Source organism: Nyctereutes procyonoides, unplaced genomic scaffold (assembly GCF_905146905.1).
Source record: "Nyctereutes procyonoides isolate TBG_1078 unplaced genomic scaffold, NYPRO_anot_genome, whole genome shotgun sequence".
In the NCBI taxonomy this organism is placed as follows: Eukaryota; Metazoa; Chordata; class Mammalia; order Carnivora; family Canidae; genus Nyctereutes; species Nyctereutes procyonoides.
This window is the reverse complement of record NW_026575131.1, coordinates 47,308,243-47,325,567: the sequence shown is the minus strand read 5'-3', so window position 1 is coordinate 47,325,567 and position 17,325 is coordinate 47,308,243. Positions and strand designations below refer to the sequence as shown.

The window sequence follows — 17,325 nt, the reverse complement described above, 5'->3', positions numbered from 1 at the left end:
ACATAGAAGAACACACAACAAGAGGGCATGGCGTGCTGTGTTGTGTGTATGTGAGAATGTATGTGTGCATGTGTGTGCATGCATGTGCACACATACACGTTGATGAGTGAGAGCAGTCCTCAAGCAAGAACACACAGGCTTCTCTACTTCAAGGTGAGCCCTATACTACACAGGCCAAACTCACTCAACAGATAATACTAAGGAGGGATGTTCAAAGGACAGACAGGACGCTATTGCAATCAGATCATAAAGCACAAGAGGTACATAGTGTGAACAAGGAAGTCCCTGTGTCTTGAACTTTAAGCATCTATGAGGCCAATGGTTCTACATAATTCCCTGCCACCACCTCTCATCACTTTCCCTCTTGTCCATTCCCCTCAATACATTGGCTTCCTTCTGAGCCTTGATTTTCTAACAGAAGCACTACCTCAGAGCCTTTGCACTAGCCCTTCCCTCTGCCAGGAAGACCTCTGGTCTTCCACCCTCTCCCTGGAGGTCTCTGTTCAAATGCCACCTCCTAAGCCAATCTTGACTGAACACCCAACATAACAGCCACCCACTCTCTCCTTTAAACCGCTTCTGTGTTCTTCATAGCATCTGTCCCCATTTCATGATTATTTAATCTTTATATCTACTTCCATCATCACAGAATTCTAGGGATTTTTGCTTTTCACCTCCTACACTTTATAACTAGAATTTTGAAGCATGGTCCACACTCTATATATTCCTCAAATGCATGAAAGAATTTCCTACTAAGACTATACAATACTTGAACTGTTGGGAAACATCTGATGTTGGGATGAAAATTCCAAATCTTAAATTAAAAGGAAAAAAATAAAATTCCAAGTCAGAGAGGAAATGGAGATCACCTCAAAGGTCCCAGATCCATTCAAAAATATTGAAATTAGTTTCTTGACTGGAAAATATAAATTGTTGCATTTCCACAATGTGAGCAATATCCATTTGTGTGAAAATGAGTCATGTTATTTTCCCCTGTGCTGGTAGTCGCCTCCACCATATGGACCCAAGAAATGATACAGGAATTTCAGAATTCTACCTTCTGGGATTTTCAGAGGAACTAGAACTACAGCCCCTCGTATTTGGGCTTTTCCTCTCCATGTACCTGATCACTGTGTTTGGAAACCTGCTCATCATCCTGGCGGTCAGCTCAGACCCCCACCTCCGCACCCCCATGTACTTCTTCCTCACCAACCTGTCCTTTGTAGACATCTGTTTCACTTCCACCACCATCCCCAAAATGCTGCAGAACATCCAGACCCAAAGCAAAGTCATCACCTATGCAAGGTGCCTCACACAGATGTACTTTTTCATACTTTTTACAGGATTAGACATCTTTCTTCTAACTGTGATGGCTTATGACCGGTTTGTAGCCATCTGTCACCCCCTGCGCTACACGGTAATCATGAACCCCTGGCTTTGTGCACTGCTGGTTCTGGTGTCCTGGGTCGTGAGTGTCCTGTATTCCTTGTTACAAACCTCCATGGTGTTGCAGCTCTCCTTCTGTACAGAGGTGGAAATCCCGCACTTTTTCTGTGAACTCAATCAGATGATACAACTTGCCTGCTCTGACACCTTTCTCACCAACATGGTGATGTATCTTGCAACTGTGCTTCTGGCTGGTGGTCCCTTCCTTGGGATCCTTTACTCTTACTCTAAGATAGTTTCCTCCATACATAGAATCTCATCAGCTCATGGCAAGTATAAAGCATTTTCCACCTGTTCATCTCACCTCTCGGTTGTCTCCTTATTTTACTGTACGGGCCTAGGAGTGTACCTTAGCTCTGCTGCTACCCAGAGCTCCCACTCAAGTGCAGTGGCCTCAGTGATATACACAGTGGTCACGCCCATGCTGAATCCCTTCATCTACAGCCTGCGGAACAGAGACATAAAGGAGGCTCTGATGAGATTCTCTGGGATGCCAGCTCTAAAAGGGCCAATCGTCCTGGGGCTGAAGAAGTGCCCATGATTGCAAGGCCCAAAACCTGAGCCAGATCTTGAGATACTTTGATCAGATTGTGGAAGTGGGACATGCTTCTAGTATTTTTTTCCTGAATTTCTATTTCTTCTTTGCCTTTCTATATAATTTATGCAACTCACTTTATTAAGCTTTGTGATATCTCTGATATCCCAGAGATTTTTCCCTTTGTCACTTTCCTACTCTCTCAATGCTATTCCTAAACTTGGTTGTGAAATATTTGGAAATTCTCATTTTTTTAAAGGACTACATGTATCTGCAAAGAATAATTTCTTCTTGAATAAAATATATCATAGTAAGTATTTTTTTGTTTTGTTTTGTTTGACCAAATACTACTCCTATGGAAAATCTATACCTGGCCACCATAGCTATTTATATTAGTTTATAACAGAGAAAAATCTGAGACCACTGTGCTTCACTTTATGAACATGATTCCTTTGTATATAATTACCTTAAATGCTCCTCCTGAGAATGCAGACTTTGAGATACTGGTTGTTATGGCTGATCCTGAGGATTTTTCTACACATTAGGATCCTGTTGTTACGCAGCTTCTGTCCACCATGCCTACCCTAGTCACTAGCAAAAGAAATGATAATAAAAATCCATGTCTCCAAGTGGAATCTACATGGAAAGACATATATGGAAAAAAATAGATTGATATAATATGGCCTTGATGTCCAGTTGACTTTAAGGATGATGAAGCAAAATATTAAATCATAGATTTATTGCTATGCAAAGTATTTCTTTCTCAGGCACTTCATCTACTCATTAAATTATGGAATATTAGGGCAGCCCGGTGGCTCAATTGTTTAGCACCACCTTCAGCCCAGGGCATGATCCTGGAGACCCGGGATCAAGTCCCACGTCGGGCTCCCTGCATAGAGCCTGCTTCTCCCTCTGCCTGTGTCTCTGCCTCTCTTTCTCTCTGTGAGAGAGAAAGAGAATAATTTTATTCATTATTCTCAGGAATAAATGAATAAAATCTTTTTTTAGTAATAAATTTATTTTTTATTGGTGTTCAATTTGCCAACATACAGAATAACACCCAGTGCTCATCCCGTCAAGTGCCCCCCTCAGTGCCCGTCACCCATTCACCCCCACCCCCCGCCCTCCTCCCTTTCCACCACCCCTAGTTCGTTTCCCAGAGTTAGGAGTCTTTATGTTCTGTCTCCCTCTCTGATATTTCTTACCCATTTCTTCTCCCTTCTCTTCTATTGCTTTTCACTATTATTTATATTCCCCAAATAAATGAGAACATATAATGTTTGTCCTCCGATTGACTTATTTCACTCAGCATAATACCCCCCAGTTCCATCCACGTTGAAGCAAATGGTGGGTTTTTGTCATTTCTAATGGCTGAGTAATATTCCATTGTATACATAAATCACATCTTCTTTATCCATTCTTTTTAAAAAATAAAATAAATTATGGAATATTAAGGTCCATTTGTAAGGTATATTCAGTAAGAGGAAAGATGGTGGCATGTTTGGGGTTTTATTAAATTATTTTCTGGATTTGGGTTGAAATTTTCCAAACCTATGTACAAATATCATTCCTTCCATTTCTCTAAGTGAAATATCTCCCACTATTCAAAATTTTCCCATAATTTATGAAGGGACAGTGAATGAACACTATCAGTATCATCCATTATATATCATCCTCATAATCACAGGACACCTCACTGGCAGGCTTGGATTCCTGTCCAGATATGTGATTCAGAGTCCCAATTTTGTGCACACATGGAAGTCCTTCCAACCTCTCCACATTACCTCAAAGAGGCCTCGCTGGACTCATTTTTTAATACAGTTCAGTGAGACAAACTTGAAGAACAGAGTACTCATGAAGGCTACTTTCAAGGATCAGAACCAATGCCTAGAATAAAAAAGAATCAGGGGGATCCCTGGGTGGCACAGCAGTTTGGCGCCTGCCTTTGGCTCAGGGCGTGATCCTGGAGACCCGGGATCGAATCCCATATCAGGTTCCCGGTGCATGGAGCCTGCTTCTCCCTCTGCCTGTGTCTCTGCCTCTCTCTCTCTCTCTCTCTCTCTCTCTGTGACTATCATAAATAAAAATAAATTTTAAAAAATCCTTTGGATTATTTAAAAAAAAAGAATCAGATTACTACACATGCCATGAGTTCTGCCTAATTTAATTATTATATCAGTGAGCTTTTGTTGCATACAAAGCATTGTAAAATAAAGTGGCTTAGTGTAGGGGCGCCTGGGTTGCTCAACTGATTAATTGTCTGCTTTTAGCTCAGGTCATGGTCTCGGGGTCCTGGAATTGAGTCCCATATGCGACTCCCTACTCAGCAGGGTGTCTGCTTCTCCCTCTCACTCTCCTCTGTGCTCTCTCACTCTCAAATAAATAATAGGATGTTTTTTTCAAATGAGTTTATCAAATGTGAAATGTCTTAATTCCACTATTTTAACATCCACATGTGAACCTTAGCTTTTCCACAGTTGGAATAGAGCTCTCCCATTCTGATAGGTGTGACTCAGGAAACTATGCTCCAGATCTGACCTTGAGTCAGGCACCGCTAGAATTTTTTAATTCAAATTAATTTATTCAATGATTATTACATGAGAAAAACTATGCATATTTAAAGTGCACAACTTATGGAATTGAAAAAGTCATTGAAAAGTCATGGGACGGGATCCCTGGGTAGCGCAGCGGTTTGGCGCCTGCCTTTGGCCTAGGGCGCGATCCTGGAGACCCGGGATCGAATCCCACGTCGGGCTCCCGGTGCATGGAGCCTGCTTCTCCCTCTGCCTGTGTCTCTGCCTGTGTGTGTGTGTGTGTGTGTGTGTGTGTGTGTGTGTGTGTGTGTGTGACTATCATAAATAAATTTTAAAAATTTAAAAAAAAAAAGAAAATCATGGTACAAGGATGCCTGGTGGCTCAGTGGTTGAGCATCTGCCTTTGGCTCAGGGCCTGGGATCCAGGACCAAGTCCCACATTGGGCTCCTTGCAGGGAGCCTGCTTCTCCCTCTGCCTATGTCTCTGCCTCTCTCTGTGTCCTCCATGAATAAATAAAATATTTTTAAAAAAAGAAAAATCAGGAGACACACTGCATGATTCCATTTCCATAGAACTCAAGAAGGTACACAGTAAGTTCTAACTGCTTCATTACACAATGTTAGAGTGTAATCCCTCCAGCCTTCATTTTCTTCTGAAGGCAATGTGGAATCATAAACACAACTTCAAGGAATGTTGTAAGGAAAGATGAAATGTGTGGAAATACACTGTTGGGTCCAAAGAATGTTCAAGATTATGAGTTGGGTGTATGTAAATGTATGTATATTCATGTACATTTTCATTTCAAGAAAACACACTCTTGTGCATATATGTACATGCACAAGACCCATAGCCCTCATTGTAGCTCATTATAACCAATCTATTGTGTTGAAAGAAAGCTTGAGAGAAACTTGTAAAGAAATGAAAAGAATGAACATTTGTTTTCACGTGGAATTCTAGGTTTATAGAAATTCTGACAAAAATATTTAGAGAACGGTGGCTTTAATTTTCACAATGAATCAGTTTTCCTATCTTAATGTCCAGAGGCCTCAAAGACACAACCACGTTGACATTATGCAAGGATAACTCCTCTGTACCAACTAATAGGATTGAGTATCTCAAAACTGACTTTAGAATTTTCTTCCACTTAAGGTAGGGCTTCAACACAAAATGCCCTTCCTTATCCAAGGAAGCTAAGTGAATGAACTAAGAGACTTAATTTCAGTTTCTTCAAAGAAAATTTTATTGGAGAAATGTCCTTGTCACTTTCCTATTGCTGCTATCATCAATTTCCACACTGAGGATTTAAAAGAAACAAATTTACAGTCTTCCAGGGATTCCTGGGTGACTCAGTGGTTGAGCGTCTACCTTCGGCTCAGATCCTGATCTCAGGATCTGGGATCGAGTCCCGCATCCGGCTCCCTGTAGGAAGTCTGCTTTTCCTCTGCCTATGTCTCTGCCTCTCTCTCGTCTCTCATGAATAAAAAAATAAAATATTTGAAAAAAAATGCACTCTTCCAGCCTTGGAGGTAAAAGCCAAAAATAAGTCTCATTAAGCTAAAATCAAGATGTCTCTCCAGAACACAGAGAGCATGAATTCCTGCCTAGTCATGTACATGACTCTGGGTCACTATTCATTCTCTACAAAAAATACATGTCCTTCCATGTAACTGAAAAGGATCCTTATCAGAGCCACTCTTTTTAAGATTTATTTGTTTATTTGAGAGAAAGAGAGAGCAAGAAAGGGGGACAGGGAAGAAAGAAAGGGACAGAGAATCTTGATCAGACTCCTAGCTGAGTGTAAAGCCCAAAGTCGGGCTTCATCCCAGGAGCTTCAGATCATGACCTAAGCTGAAACCAAGAGTTGGAAGCACAACTGCTGAGCCACCCAGGGGCCCTTAAAGTCACTTTTAGCAGGTATCCAAAATAACTTGAATAACAGAATGATAATGAATGTTGCTGCAAAGCAGGCCATCCTGAAAGCAAATGGCTTGGTATAATGTCTTTAGTATCAAGCGAAATTGTATGGTGATGAGTTGTTCTAATCTCTGTTGATCTTCTCAAGAGTTTGAGTCAGCTATTTGTCAGCTGAGGCAAGGTAGAGCCGGGGGAGGGGGCATTGCAGGGGCACCAGCACTGCTGATATCTCCAGGGCATTCTATATAATTAGGGCTTGGCTAGCTAGCTGAAGCTAGTCCAGGGTGGCCTTGGCTTGGACAACTGGGCTCTGCTCCACATGTCCTCACTTTCTCTGGAAGCCCACCTGGCTTAATTCAGCTACTGGAGGCAGAGTTCCAAGGCAGAACAGCAGAAATGCACCACGTCTCTAATAACTACTGTCACTCCCATCCAGCCCAGATGAAAGGTGGCGGAAGAGTCTCCACCACCTGATGGAAGGTGCTGCCCACACTGCCAAACACATGGCTACCTAGAAAGAAGGGGATGTGAAGCCATCTCTGCAAACAGTCTACTACTACTGTAAATTTCTATTTGAAAGGTTTCATTTCCACTTCAACTTTCAACAGTGGAATGATCTCTGAGAATACAGTGAGATTGAATTATGTATCCACTGGGCAGTTATTTATGGAAATTTACTCCAGAGGCTCAGGCTTTCCTGTAAATATTTGCTCTCCACCACTTGCCTGTAGATCACTATTCCTAGTCTAAGAAAAGCTCAAAGAAATAAAAGATTTTCTTTCCAGATGTCTCAGAGAGACTGGAGACCTTGTATCTAACTCACCAATTGATGGACTAAGAACTGTTTATCACTGATGCTATCTTCATGGAATCCTTATGTAGATACTTATGTCTTCCTTATGTTTTCCTATTGACTGGTTGATTCCTATCACTTTCTCAGTGATATATTCATAACGGTTTTCATTCTGGTACTGTTTGGTTTTCTTTTATGGGGAGGCTTCCACTGGAAGGAGATGGCATTGGAATGCAAATAGAAGACAGAGAAGACGGGAAGATTTTTTCTTCATTTTTCCAGTTTTTTAATTTAAATTCAATTAGCCAAGATCTAGTACATCATTAGTTTCAGAGTTCAATAATTCATCAGTTGCATATAATACCCAGTGCTCATCACATCACATGCCCTCCTTAATGCCCATCACCCAATTACCCCATCCCTCCACCCCTCATTTTTCCAGTTTTATTAACATGTAATTGCCATGTAAAATTCTAAAATTTTAAGCATACAACTTGGCGATTTCATATAAATGAAATGATCACCAGGATACATTAGTGAATACATCCATCACTTCACATAGTTCTCTTTTCTTTTTGTTGTAAGAACATTTACTCTGTACTCTGTTAGCAACATGCCAGTACACAACACAATATAGTTAACCAAAATGACCATGTTGTACATGACATTTCCAGAACTCATTCATCTTATAATTGAAGATTTGTAGGCTTCCACCAGCATCTTCTCATTTCCCCAAACCCCAGCTACAGGCAAACATCAACCTGCTCTCTGTTTCTATGAGTTCAGATTCTTGTATTTCACATATAAGTGAGATTCTACACTATTTGTCTTTCTCTGTCTGATTAATTCACTTAGTGTAATGTCCTCAGAGCCCATATGTATTTTAGCAAAGGAAGGATATTTTCTTATTGCTGAGTCACACTGTATAGATATGCTATCATCATTAATTCATCTGTCAATGATGACAGATGATACTCAGCTATATCCATGTTTTGGCTATTGTAAATAATCCTGCAATGAATGTAAGGTCACAGATATCTGAGATATTCACAAATATGTAGGGAGTAAGCCACCCAATCATGAATAGCCAGTGGATGAAATAAGAAAACAAAAAAGAAATTTGAAAATCTTCAATCAAATGAAAAAGAAAACATAGCCTATCAAAACTTATGGGATGTTGCAAACGCAGCTCAAAGAAGGAAGTTTCTAGCAATAAATGCCTACATTAAGAAAAACAAGAGACCTTCACTAAATAACCTCACTTTATGACTCAAAGACCTACAAAAAGAAGAATAAACTGAGTCCCATGGAGCAGAGGAAAAAATAACAAATATCAGAGCAAACATAAATAGTATATGGACAAGAAAAAACACAGAAAAGATTAACAAAGCTAAGAGCGAATTTTTGAAAAGCTGATCAAAATTGACAAACGATTTGTTAGAGCGAAGAAAAAGGGTAGGGGAGAGGTACTTATTTACAAATAAGTAAAATCAGCAGCAAAAGATCACAAGAAAGGTAAAGAAATTGGTGACAGAAATTGTTCACACACAGTATAACATTCATGACAACATTTTTAAAAGGGGAGATATTAAGTCTAGGGCAATGGAAGGAGTAATATTTGTAGGCAGCACTAGAAATTTTCAAAGAGAAACAGCAAAATAATCCAATTAAATAATATAAAATCTGCTACTACATTCTTCACTTCAATTAATAAAACCCTTAAAGATGGACAACAAATATGCCACATTTCAATGAGTAGATGTACATCATCAAAAATATATTTTCCACAGTGAAATATGGTGTGATTAAAAATTTTACTTCATCCTATGTCAGGTCTTCCCTGATAGTGAGCCCATGTCAAGTCACTTGGTTTATGCAAATTTGTCTTTCTGTAGATTATACTTGGTTTGTGTTTTTCATAAGCAATTTTAAATTTTTTTTAATTTTTATTTATTTATGATAGAGAGAGAGAGAGAGAGGCAGAGACACAGGCAGAGGGAGAAGCAGGCTCCATGCACTGGGAGCCCGATGTGGGATTTGATCCCTGGTCTCCAGGATCGCACCCTGGGCCAAAGGCAGGCGCCAAACCGCTGTGCCACCTAGGGATCCCTCATAAGCAATTTTAGCCTTACTCTTCTGTACGAGGGATACTGTGGATGCTTGAGCTGATAAGAGAACAAGATGCTAATGAGGATCACAAAGCCCCATGACTAGCTACAAAACAAACTAGTAGGTTAAAGACTATATCATCAGGAAAAGCATTTAATGTACTAACATAAAAAGAATGGCAGACTCAGAGTGAAAAACTGTGCTCTTAGAGTTTCTTCTACAATAAAATTATAAGAATGGTCTCAGTGGGCAATGTAGTTTATTTCATAAAACTAGGACAATCCATCACTCTATGGCACAAATGGGAATCTCCAAATTGTTTCTGATTCAGAGTTGGAACTAATATGGAAATTAAGAAAACAAAAAAGAAAAGTTTAATAAAGCAGTTAAACTTTAGAAAAAGTGAAACTCCAAGTTACAGATAGAGGGATTAAGTTCTTAATTCATGAACCAATTAAAGAACCATGATTTCTGGCTGTTAGGCATTATCTGGCAATCACAGATACTTCTTGAAAAATGACTCTTTTATGGCTTCCTTCTGAAAAATACATTTAGAACCCTCTTTATGTCTCTGTTCCGCAGGCTGTAGATGAAGGGGTTCAGCATGGGCGTGACAACCGTGTACATTACCGAGGCTTCTGCACTTGAGTGGGAGCTCTGGGTAGCAGCAGAGCTAAGGTACACTCCTAGGCCCGTACAGTAAAATAAGGAGACAACCGAGAGGTGAGATGCACAGGTGGAAAATGCTTTATACTTGCCCTGAGCTGATTGTATTTTACGTATGGAGGAAACGATCTTAGAGTAAGAGTAAAGGACCCCAGCCAGGGGACCACCAGCCAGAAGCACAGTTGCAAGATACATCACCATGTTGTTGAGAAAGGTGTCAGAACAGGCAACTTGGATCACCTGATTGAGTTCACAGAAAAAGTGCGGGATTTCCACCTCTGTACAGAAGGACAGCCGCAACACCATTAAGGTTTGTAATAGGGAATGCAAGACACTCACGACCCAGGACACCAGAACCAGCAGTCCACAGAGCCCAGGGTTCATGATAACCATGTAGTGCAGGGGATTACAGATGGCCATGAATCTGTCATAGGCCATCACAGTCAGGAGGAAGTTGTCCAAACCTACAAAAAGTATGAAAAAGTACATCTGCATGATGCAGCTTTTATATGTTATGACTTTTTTCTTTGCGTGTATATTCATCAGCATCTTGGGGACAGTGGTGGAGATGAAACAGATTTCTACAAAGGAAAGGTTGGCAAGGAAGAAATACATGGGTGTGTGGAGGTGGGAATCAGAGCTGACAGCCAGGATGATGAGCAGATTCCCAAGTATGGTGACCAGGTACATGCACAGGAAAAACCCAAAGAGGAAGGGTTGCAATTCTGGTTCCTCTGAAAATCCCAGAAGAAGAAATTCTGAAATTCGTGTATCATTCTTTAGTTCCATATAGGCAATGCTACTAGTAAAATAAGAGAGAAAGAGCATGACATAATCATAATCATGCATTACTAACCTGGCAGGTACATTATTGTTTATATTCTTCTCTCAAAAAATTAATGTTTATATTTGTGTAGAACACCATAAAAATACTAAAAACTAGGAATATAAGGAAACTATCTCAACATAAAGCCTTTTATTTTTTTAATAAATTAATTTTTTATTGGTGTTCAATTTACCAACAAACAGAATAACACCCAGTGCTCATCCCGTCAAGTGTCCCCCTCAGTGCCCGTCACCCATTCACCCCCACCCCCACTCTCCTCCCCTTCCACCACCCCTAGTTCGTTTCCCAGAGTTAGGAGTCTTTATGTTCTGTCTCCCTTTCTGATATTTCCCACACATTTCTTCTCCCTTCCCTTATATTCCCTTTCACTATTATTTCATATTCCCCAAATGAATGAGAACATATAATGTTTGTCCTTCTCCGATTGACTTATTTCACTCAGCATAATACCCTCCAGTTCCATCCACATTGAAGCAAATGGTGGGTATTTGTCATTTCTAATGGCTGAGGAATATTCCATTGTATACATAAACCACATCTTCTTTATCCATTCATCTTTCGATGGAAACCGAGGCTCCTTCCACAGTTTGGCTATTGTGGACATTGCTGCTAGAAACATCGGGGTGCAGGTGTCCTGGCGTTTCATTGCATCTGAATCTTTGGGGTAAATCCCTAACAGTGCAATTGCTGGGTCATAGGGCAGGTCCACTTTTAACTCTTTGAGGAACCTCCACACAGTTTTCCAGAGTGGCTGCACCAGTTCACATTCCCACCAACAGTGTAAGAGGGTTCCCTTTTCTCCGCATCCTCTCCAACATTTGTGGTTTCCTGCCTTGTTAATTTTCCCCATTCTCAATGGTGTGAGGTGGTATCTCATTGTGGTTTTGATTTGTATTTCCCTGATGGCAAGTGATGCGGAGCATTTTCTCATGTGCCTGTTGGCCATGTCTATGTCTTCCTCTGTGAGATTTCTGTTCATGTCTTTTGCCCATTTCATGATTGGATTGTTTGTTTCTTTGGTGTTGAGCTTAAGAAGTTCTTTATAGATCTTGGAAACTAGCCCTTTATCTGATACGTCATTTGCAAATACCTTCTCCCATTCTGTAGTTTGTCTTTGAGTTTTGTTGACTGTATCCTTTGCTGTGCAAAAGCTTCTTATCTTGATGAAGTCCCAATAGTTCATTTTTGCTTTTGTTTCTTTTGCCTTCGTGGATGTATCTTGCAAGAAGTTGCTGTGGCCAAGTTCAAAAAGGGTGTTGCCTGTGTTCTCCTCTAGGATTTTGATGGAATCTTGTCTCACATTAGATCTTTCATCCATTTTGAGTTTATCTTTGTGTATGGTGAAAGAGAGTGGTCTAGTTTCATTCTTCTGCATGTGGATGTCCAATGGGATGCCTGGGTGGCAGGCATGAGTGAAGTGGCAGTGGTTGAGTGTCTGCCTTTGGCTCAGGGTGTGATCCTGGAGTCCTTGGATTAATTCCCATATCAGGCTCCCCGCATGGAGCCTGCTTCTCCCTCTGCCTGTGTCTCTGCCTCTCTTTCTCTCTCTCTCATAAATAAATAAAATCTTGAAAAAAATCCTTTTATGAAAAACCCACAGCAAGCATGATACTCAATGGGGGCACAGTGAACATTTTTCCTGTATGGTCTAGAATAAAGCAAGGATGACCGCTTTCATGATTTCTATGCAACATAACACTGGAAGTTCTAGCCAGAGGAACTAAAGAAAGAAAAATAGTAGGTGAGAGGATAGTGCAAAGCTGCTCTCCTGGAACTCTGGTGGGAAAAGAAAGAAAAGAAAGAAAGAAAGAAAGAAAGAAAGAAAGAAAGAAAGAAAGAAAGAAAGAAAGAAAGAAAGAAAGAAAAGAAAGAAAGAAAAGAAAGAAAGAAAGAAAGAAAGAAAGGAAAGAAAGAAAGAAAAGAAAGAAAGAAAGAAAGAAAGAAAGAAAGAAAGAAAGAAAGAAAGAAAAGAAAGAAAGAAAGAAGAAAGGAAGGAAGAAAGGAAGAAAGAAAGAAAGAAACATCCAAACTGGAAAGGAAAAAATAAATTAAGTATGTAAATGATGTGATCTTATACGTAAAAAATCCTAAAGATGCCACAAAAACACTAATAAAGCTATTAAATTAATTCAGTCAAGTAACTGGATACAAAGCTAACTCTCAAAAAATCATATATATATATATCCCTCAAAAATCATATATATACATATATGTGTATATACATATATGTATATATATGTTTATACATATGTGTATGTATATACATTATATATATGTAGTGAGCAATCTGAAAGGAAAAAAAAATCCATCTATGTGACATCCAGAAGAATAAGGCAATCACTTCATACCAGTCAGACTAGCTAGTATAAAAAGACAAGAAATGACAAGTGTGGGTGAGAATGTGGAGAAGATGGAACCCTTGTGCACTGTTGGTAGGAATGCAAACTAGCACAGCCACTGTGGAAACAGTGTGGAGGTTCCTCAAAAAATTAAAAATAGCCAAACTGTGGAAGGAGCCTCGGTGCCCATCGAAAGATGAATGGATAAAGAAGATGTGGTTTATGTATCCAATGGAATATTACTCAGCCATTAGAAACAACAAATACCCACCATTTGCTTCAACGTGGATGGAACTGGAGGGTATTATGCTGAGTGAAGTAAGTCAATCGGAGAAGGACAAACAGTGTATGTTCTCACTCATTTGGGGAATATGAATAATAGTGAAGGGGAATGTAAGGGAAGGGAGAAGAAATGTGTGGGAGATATCAGAAAGGGACACAGAACATAAAGACTTCTAACTCTGGGAAATGAACTAGGGGTGGTGGAAGGGGAGGAGGGCGGGGGGTGGGGGTGAATGGGTGACGGGCACGGAGGGGGACACTTGACGGGATGAGCACTGGGTGTTATTCTGTATGTTGGTAAATTGAACACCAATAAAAATTAATTTATAAAAAAAAAACCCTTTACAAAAAAAAAAAAAAATAACCAAGGATACCAAAGAATTCTTTGAATTGACTACATCAATTGCATGTTCTTTAATTAAAAAAAAGTTTTCATAAAAAAAAAATTAAAAATAGAAACACCACATGATCAAGTGGTTCTGCTTCCCAAAGAAGACAAAAACACTAATCAAAAATATATATGCATCCCATGTTTATTGCAGCATTGTTTACAATAGGCAAGATATGAAAGCAGCCCAAGTGTCCATCAATAGATGAATAGACAATGCATCTATTGATGGACAAATAAGATTTATATATATATATATATATATATATACACATACAGATGAATAAAGATTTGCATATATATACATACAGATAAATGGATACAGAAGATTTGTATGTATACATATACATACAGATGAAATTTTATATACATTTTAATATATACAAGTTTTATATACGTTTGTATACATATGTGTGTGTGGATATGCACTGGAATATGACTCACCCACAAAAAAGAATGAGATCTTGCCATTTGCAACAACATGGATGGATCTAGAGGATGTTATACTAAGTGACATAATTCAGACAAAGACAAATACCATATGACCTCACTTACTTGTATAATCTAAAGAATAGAACAAACAAACAGACAAACAAATACAGAAAACAAACTGTGGGACACCTGGGTAGCTCAGAAGTTGAGCGTTTGCCTTCGGCTCAGGTCCTGATCCCGGGTCTGGGGGGGATTACACATCGGGCTCCCTGTGAGGAGCCTGCTTCTCCCTCTGCTTATGTCTCTGCCTCTCTCTGTCTCTCATGAATAAATAAATAAAATCTTAAAAAAAAAACTGGTACTTGCCAGAGGGTAGGTGGAGAGGGAGTGGTTAAAGTGTATTAAGAAGTGCAAATGAGATGTTGCCATTTGCAACAACATGGATGAATCTAGAGGGTATAATGCTAAGTGAAATAAGTCAGTCATAGAAAGACAAATACCGTATGATTTTACTTAAATTGATACTTAAGAAACAAAACAAATGATCAAAGAAAAAAAGAAGCAAACCAAAAACAGACTCTTAACTGTAGAGAACAAACTGCTGGTTAAAAGAGGGGATGTGTGTGGGGGGATGGGTGAAATAGGTGAAAGAGATTAAGAGCACTGAGTAATGTGTACAACTGTTGAATCACTATATTGTATACCTGAAACTAAAAAACACTGCATTGAATTATATGGAAGCTAAAAATTAAATTTTAAAACTACAAAAAAAAAGTCTTTAAAATTACCAGAAAAATCCCCCAAATAAAAAATAAAATAAAATAAAATAAAATCTATAGCCAAATCATGATTTTGACATCCTGGCCCAGATCGGTCTCTGTACTGGGGTTTTTCCTGGGCATTGTAGGACAAAACATGAGAGACACCTAACTCTGGGAAACGAACAAGGGGTAGTGGAAAGGGAGGTGAGCGGGGGGTTGGGGTGACTGGGTGATGGGCACTGAGGGGGCACTTGGCGGGATGAGCACTGGGTGTTATGCTATATGTTGGCAAATTGAAATCCAATAAAAAAAAATAAAAATTATAATAAAAAATCCAGCAAGGCTCTCATTCAAAATGGAAGGAGAGATAAAGAGCTTCCAAGACAGGCAGGAACTGAAAGAATATGTGACCTCCAAACCAGCTCTGCAAGAAATTTTAAGGGGGACTCTTAAAACTCCCCTTTAAGAAGAAGTTCAGTGGAACAATCCACAAAAACAAGGACTAAATAGATATCATGATGACACTAAACTCATATCTGTCAATAGTAACTCTGAACGTGAATGGCCTTAATGACCCCATCAAAAGGCGCAGGGTTTCAGACTGGATAAAAAAGCAGGACCCATCTATTTGCTGTCTACAAGAGACTCATTTTAGACAGAAGGACACCTACAACCTGAAAATAAAAGGTTGGAGAACCATTTGCCATTCAAATGGGTCTCAAAATATACCCTAAAAACTATAGAACACTTCTGAAAGAAATTGAGGAAGACACAAAGAGATGGAAAAATATTCCATGCTCATGGATTGGCAGAATTAATATTGTGAAAATGTCAATGTTACCCAGGGCAATTTACACCTATAATGCAATCCCTATCAAAATACCATGGACTTTCTTTAGAGACTTAGAACAAATTATTTTAAGATTTGTGTGGAATCAGAAAAGACCCCGAACAGCCAGGGGAATTTTAAAAAAGAAAACCATATCTGGGGGCATCACAATGCCAGATTTCAGGTTGTACTACAAAGCTGTGGTCATCAAGACAGTGTGGTACTGGCACAAAAACAGACACATTGATCAATGGAACAGAATAGAGAACCCAGAAGTGGACCCTGAACTTTATGGTCAACTAATATACGATAAAGGAGGAAAGACGATCCACTGGAAGAAAGACAGTCTCTTCAATAAATGGTGCTGGGAAAATTGGACATCCACATGCAGAAGAATGAAACTGGACCACTCTCTTGCACCATACACAAAGATAAACTCAAAATAGATGAAAGATCTAAATGTGAGACAAGATTCCATCAAAATCCCAGAGGAGAACTCAGGCAACACCCTTTTTGAACTTGGCCACAGTAACCAGAGAAGGACAAACAGTGTATGTTCTCATTCATTTGGGGAATATGAATAATAGTGAAAGGGAATATAAGGGAAGGGAGAAGAAATGTGTGAGAAATATCAGAAAGGGAGACAGAACATAAAGACTTCTAACTCTGGGAAATGAACTAGGGGTGGTGGAGGGGGAGGAGGGCGGGGGGTGGGGGTGAATGGGTGACGGGCACTGAGGGGTACACTTGACGGGATGAGCACTGGGTGTTATTCTGTATGTTGGTAAATTGAACACCAATAAAATTAATTAAAGAAAAAAAATAGTAAAATAAGGCATTTAAATAAATAAATAAATAAATAAATAAATAAATAAATAAATAAATAAAGCCTCCCCAGTCTGACAGCCTAAAATGCCTCTGGACACTGCTCAGTGTTCCCTGCAGGAAAAAATTGCCCCTGGTGGAGAACCAGCATTCTAACTCAATCTCAAAATATTTTTCTATAATTGATATAATAGCAATTTAATGAGAAAGAATATGAAAAATCCTCAAAAGGTGTAAATGACAATAAAATACTATGCAATCACTGAAATAATGAATTAGCATTTATTGGTTGATGGAGGCAAGGTGCTATTGAGGGAGACAAGCTATAAAAAATAGACTGCACGCTAGCACAAAGACCATTTACAATGTGCATAACATTCTGTGCATGAATTTGTATAAAACTGTATGAATATTTCTGTGTGCATAATATAGAAACATTAGTTTTAAAAGAAGCTAAGAGCTTATGGAACAAAGGGTAGCAATGAGAATGAGACTAGCTTAGGCATGGAGCTGTGTCAAACAATTGCCTGAAACACAATGACAATCTAAAACTGATTTTATAGAGAGGTATAAAATACTATTAATGTAATGACATTGACGTGGGTCACTAATGGGAGATTAAAG

General features: G+C 39.2%; 2 protein-coding genes across 2 annotated transcripts; one reads left to right on the top strand and one right to left on the bottom strand.

Annotated features, from left to right (window-relative positions):
• Window positions 1–1,018: 1,018 nt before the first annotated feature.
• On the top strand, window positions 1,019–4,346 carry LOC129521838 (olfactory receptor-like protein OLF4; the record flags this gene model as incomplete). The annotated part of the gene is made up of 2 exons (XM_055343684.1): window positions 1,019–1,926; window positions 4,334–4,346. Coding segments are annotated over exons 1-2 (921 nt in total), but the record flags the coding sequence as incomplete, so codon positions are not given.
• Window positions 4,347–9,857: 5,511 nt separating this feature from the next.
• LOC129521822 (olfactory receptor-like protein OLF4) lies at window positions 9,858–10,787 on the bottom strand. Its single transcript, XM_055343659.1, has one exon. The coding sequence runs from the start codon at window positions 10,785–10,787 to the stop codon at window positions 9,858–9,860; it is 930 nt and encodes a 309-aa protein (XP_055199634.1).
• Between the last annotated feature and the right edge of the window lie 6,538 nt (window positions 10,788–17,325).

What these genes read in the sequence shown, in the direction of transcription:
- LOC129521822 (XM_055343659.1), bottom strand. Translation starts at nt 10,787, where the DNA reads ATGGAACTAAAGAATGATACACGAATTTCAGAATTTCTTCTTCTGGGA.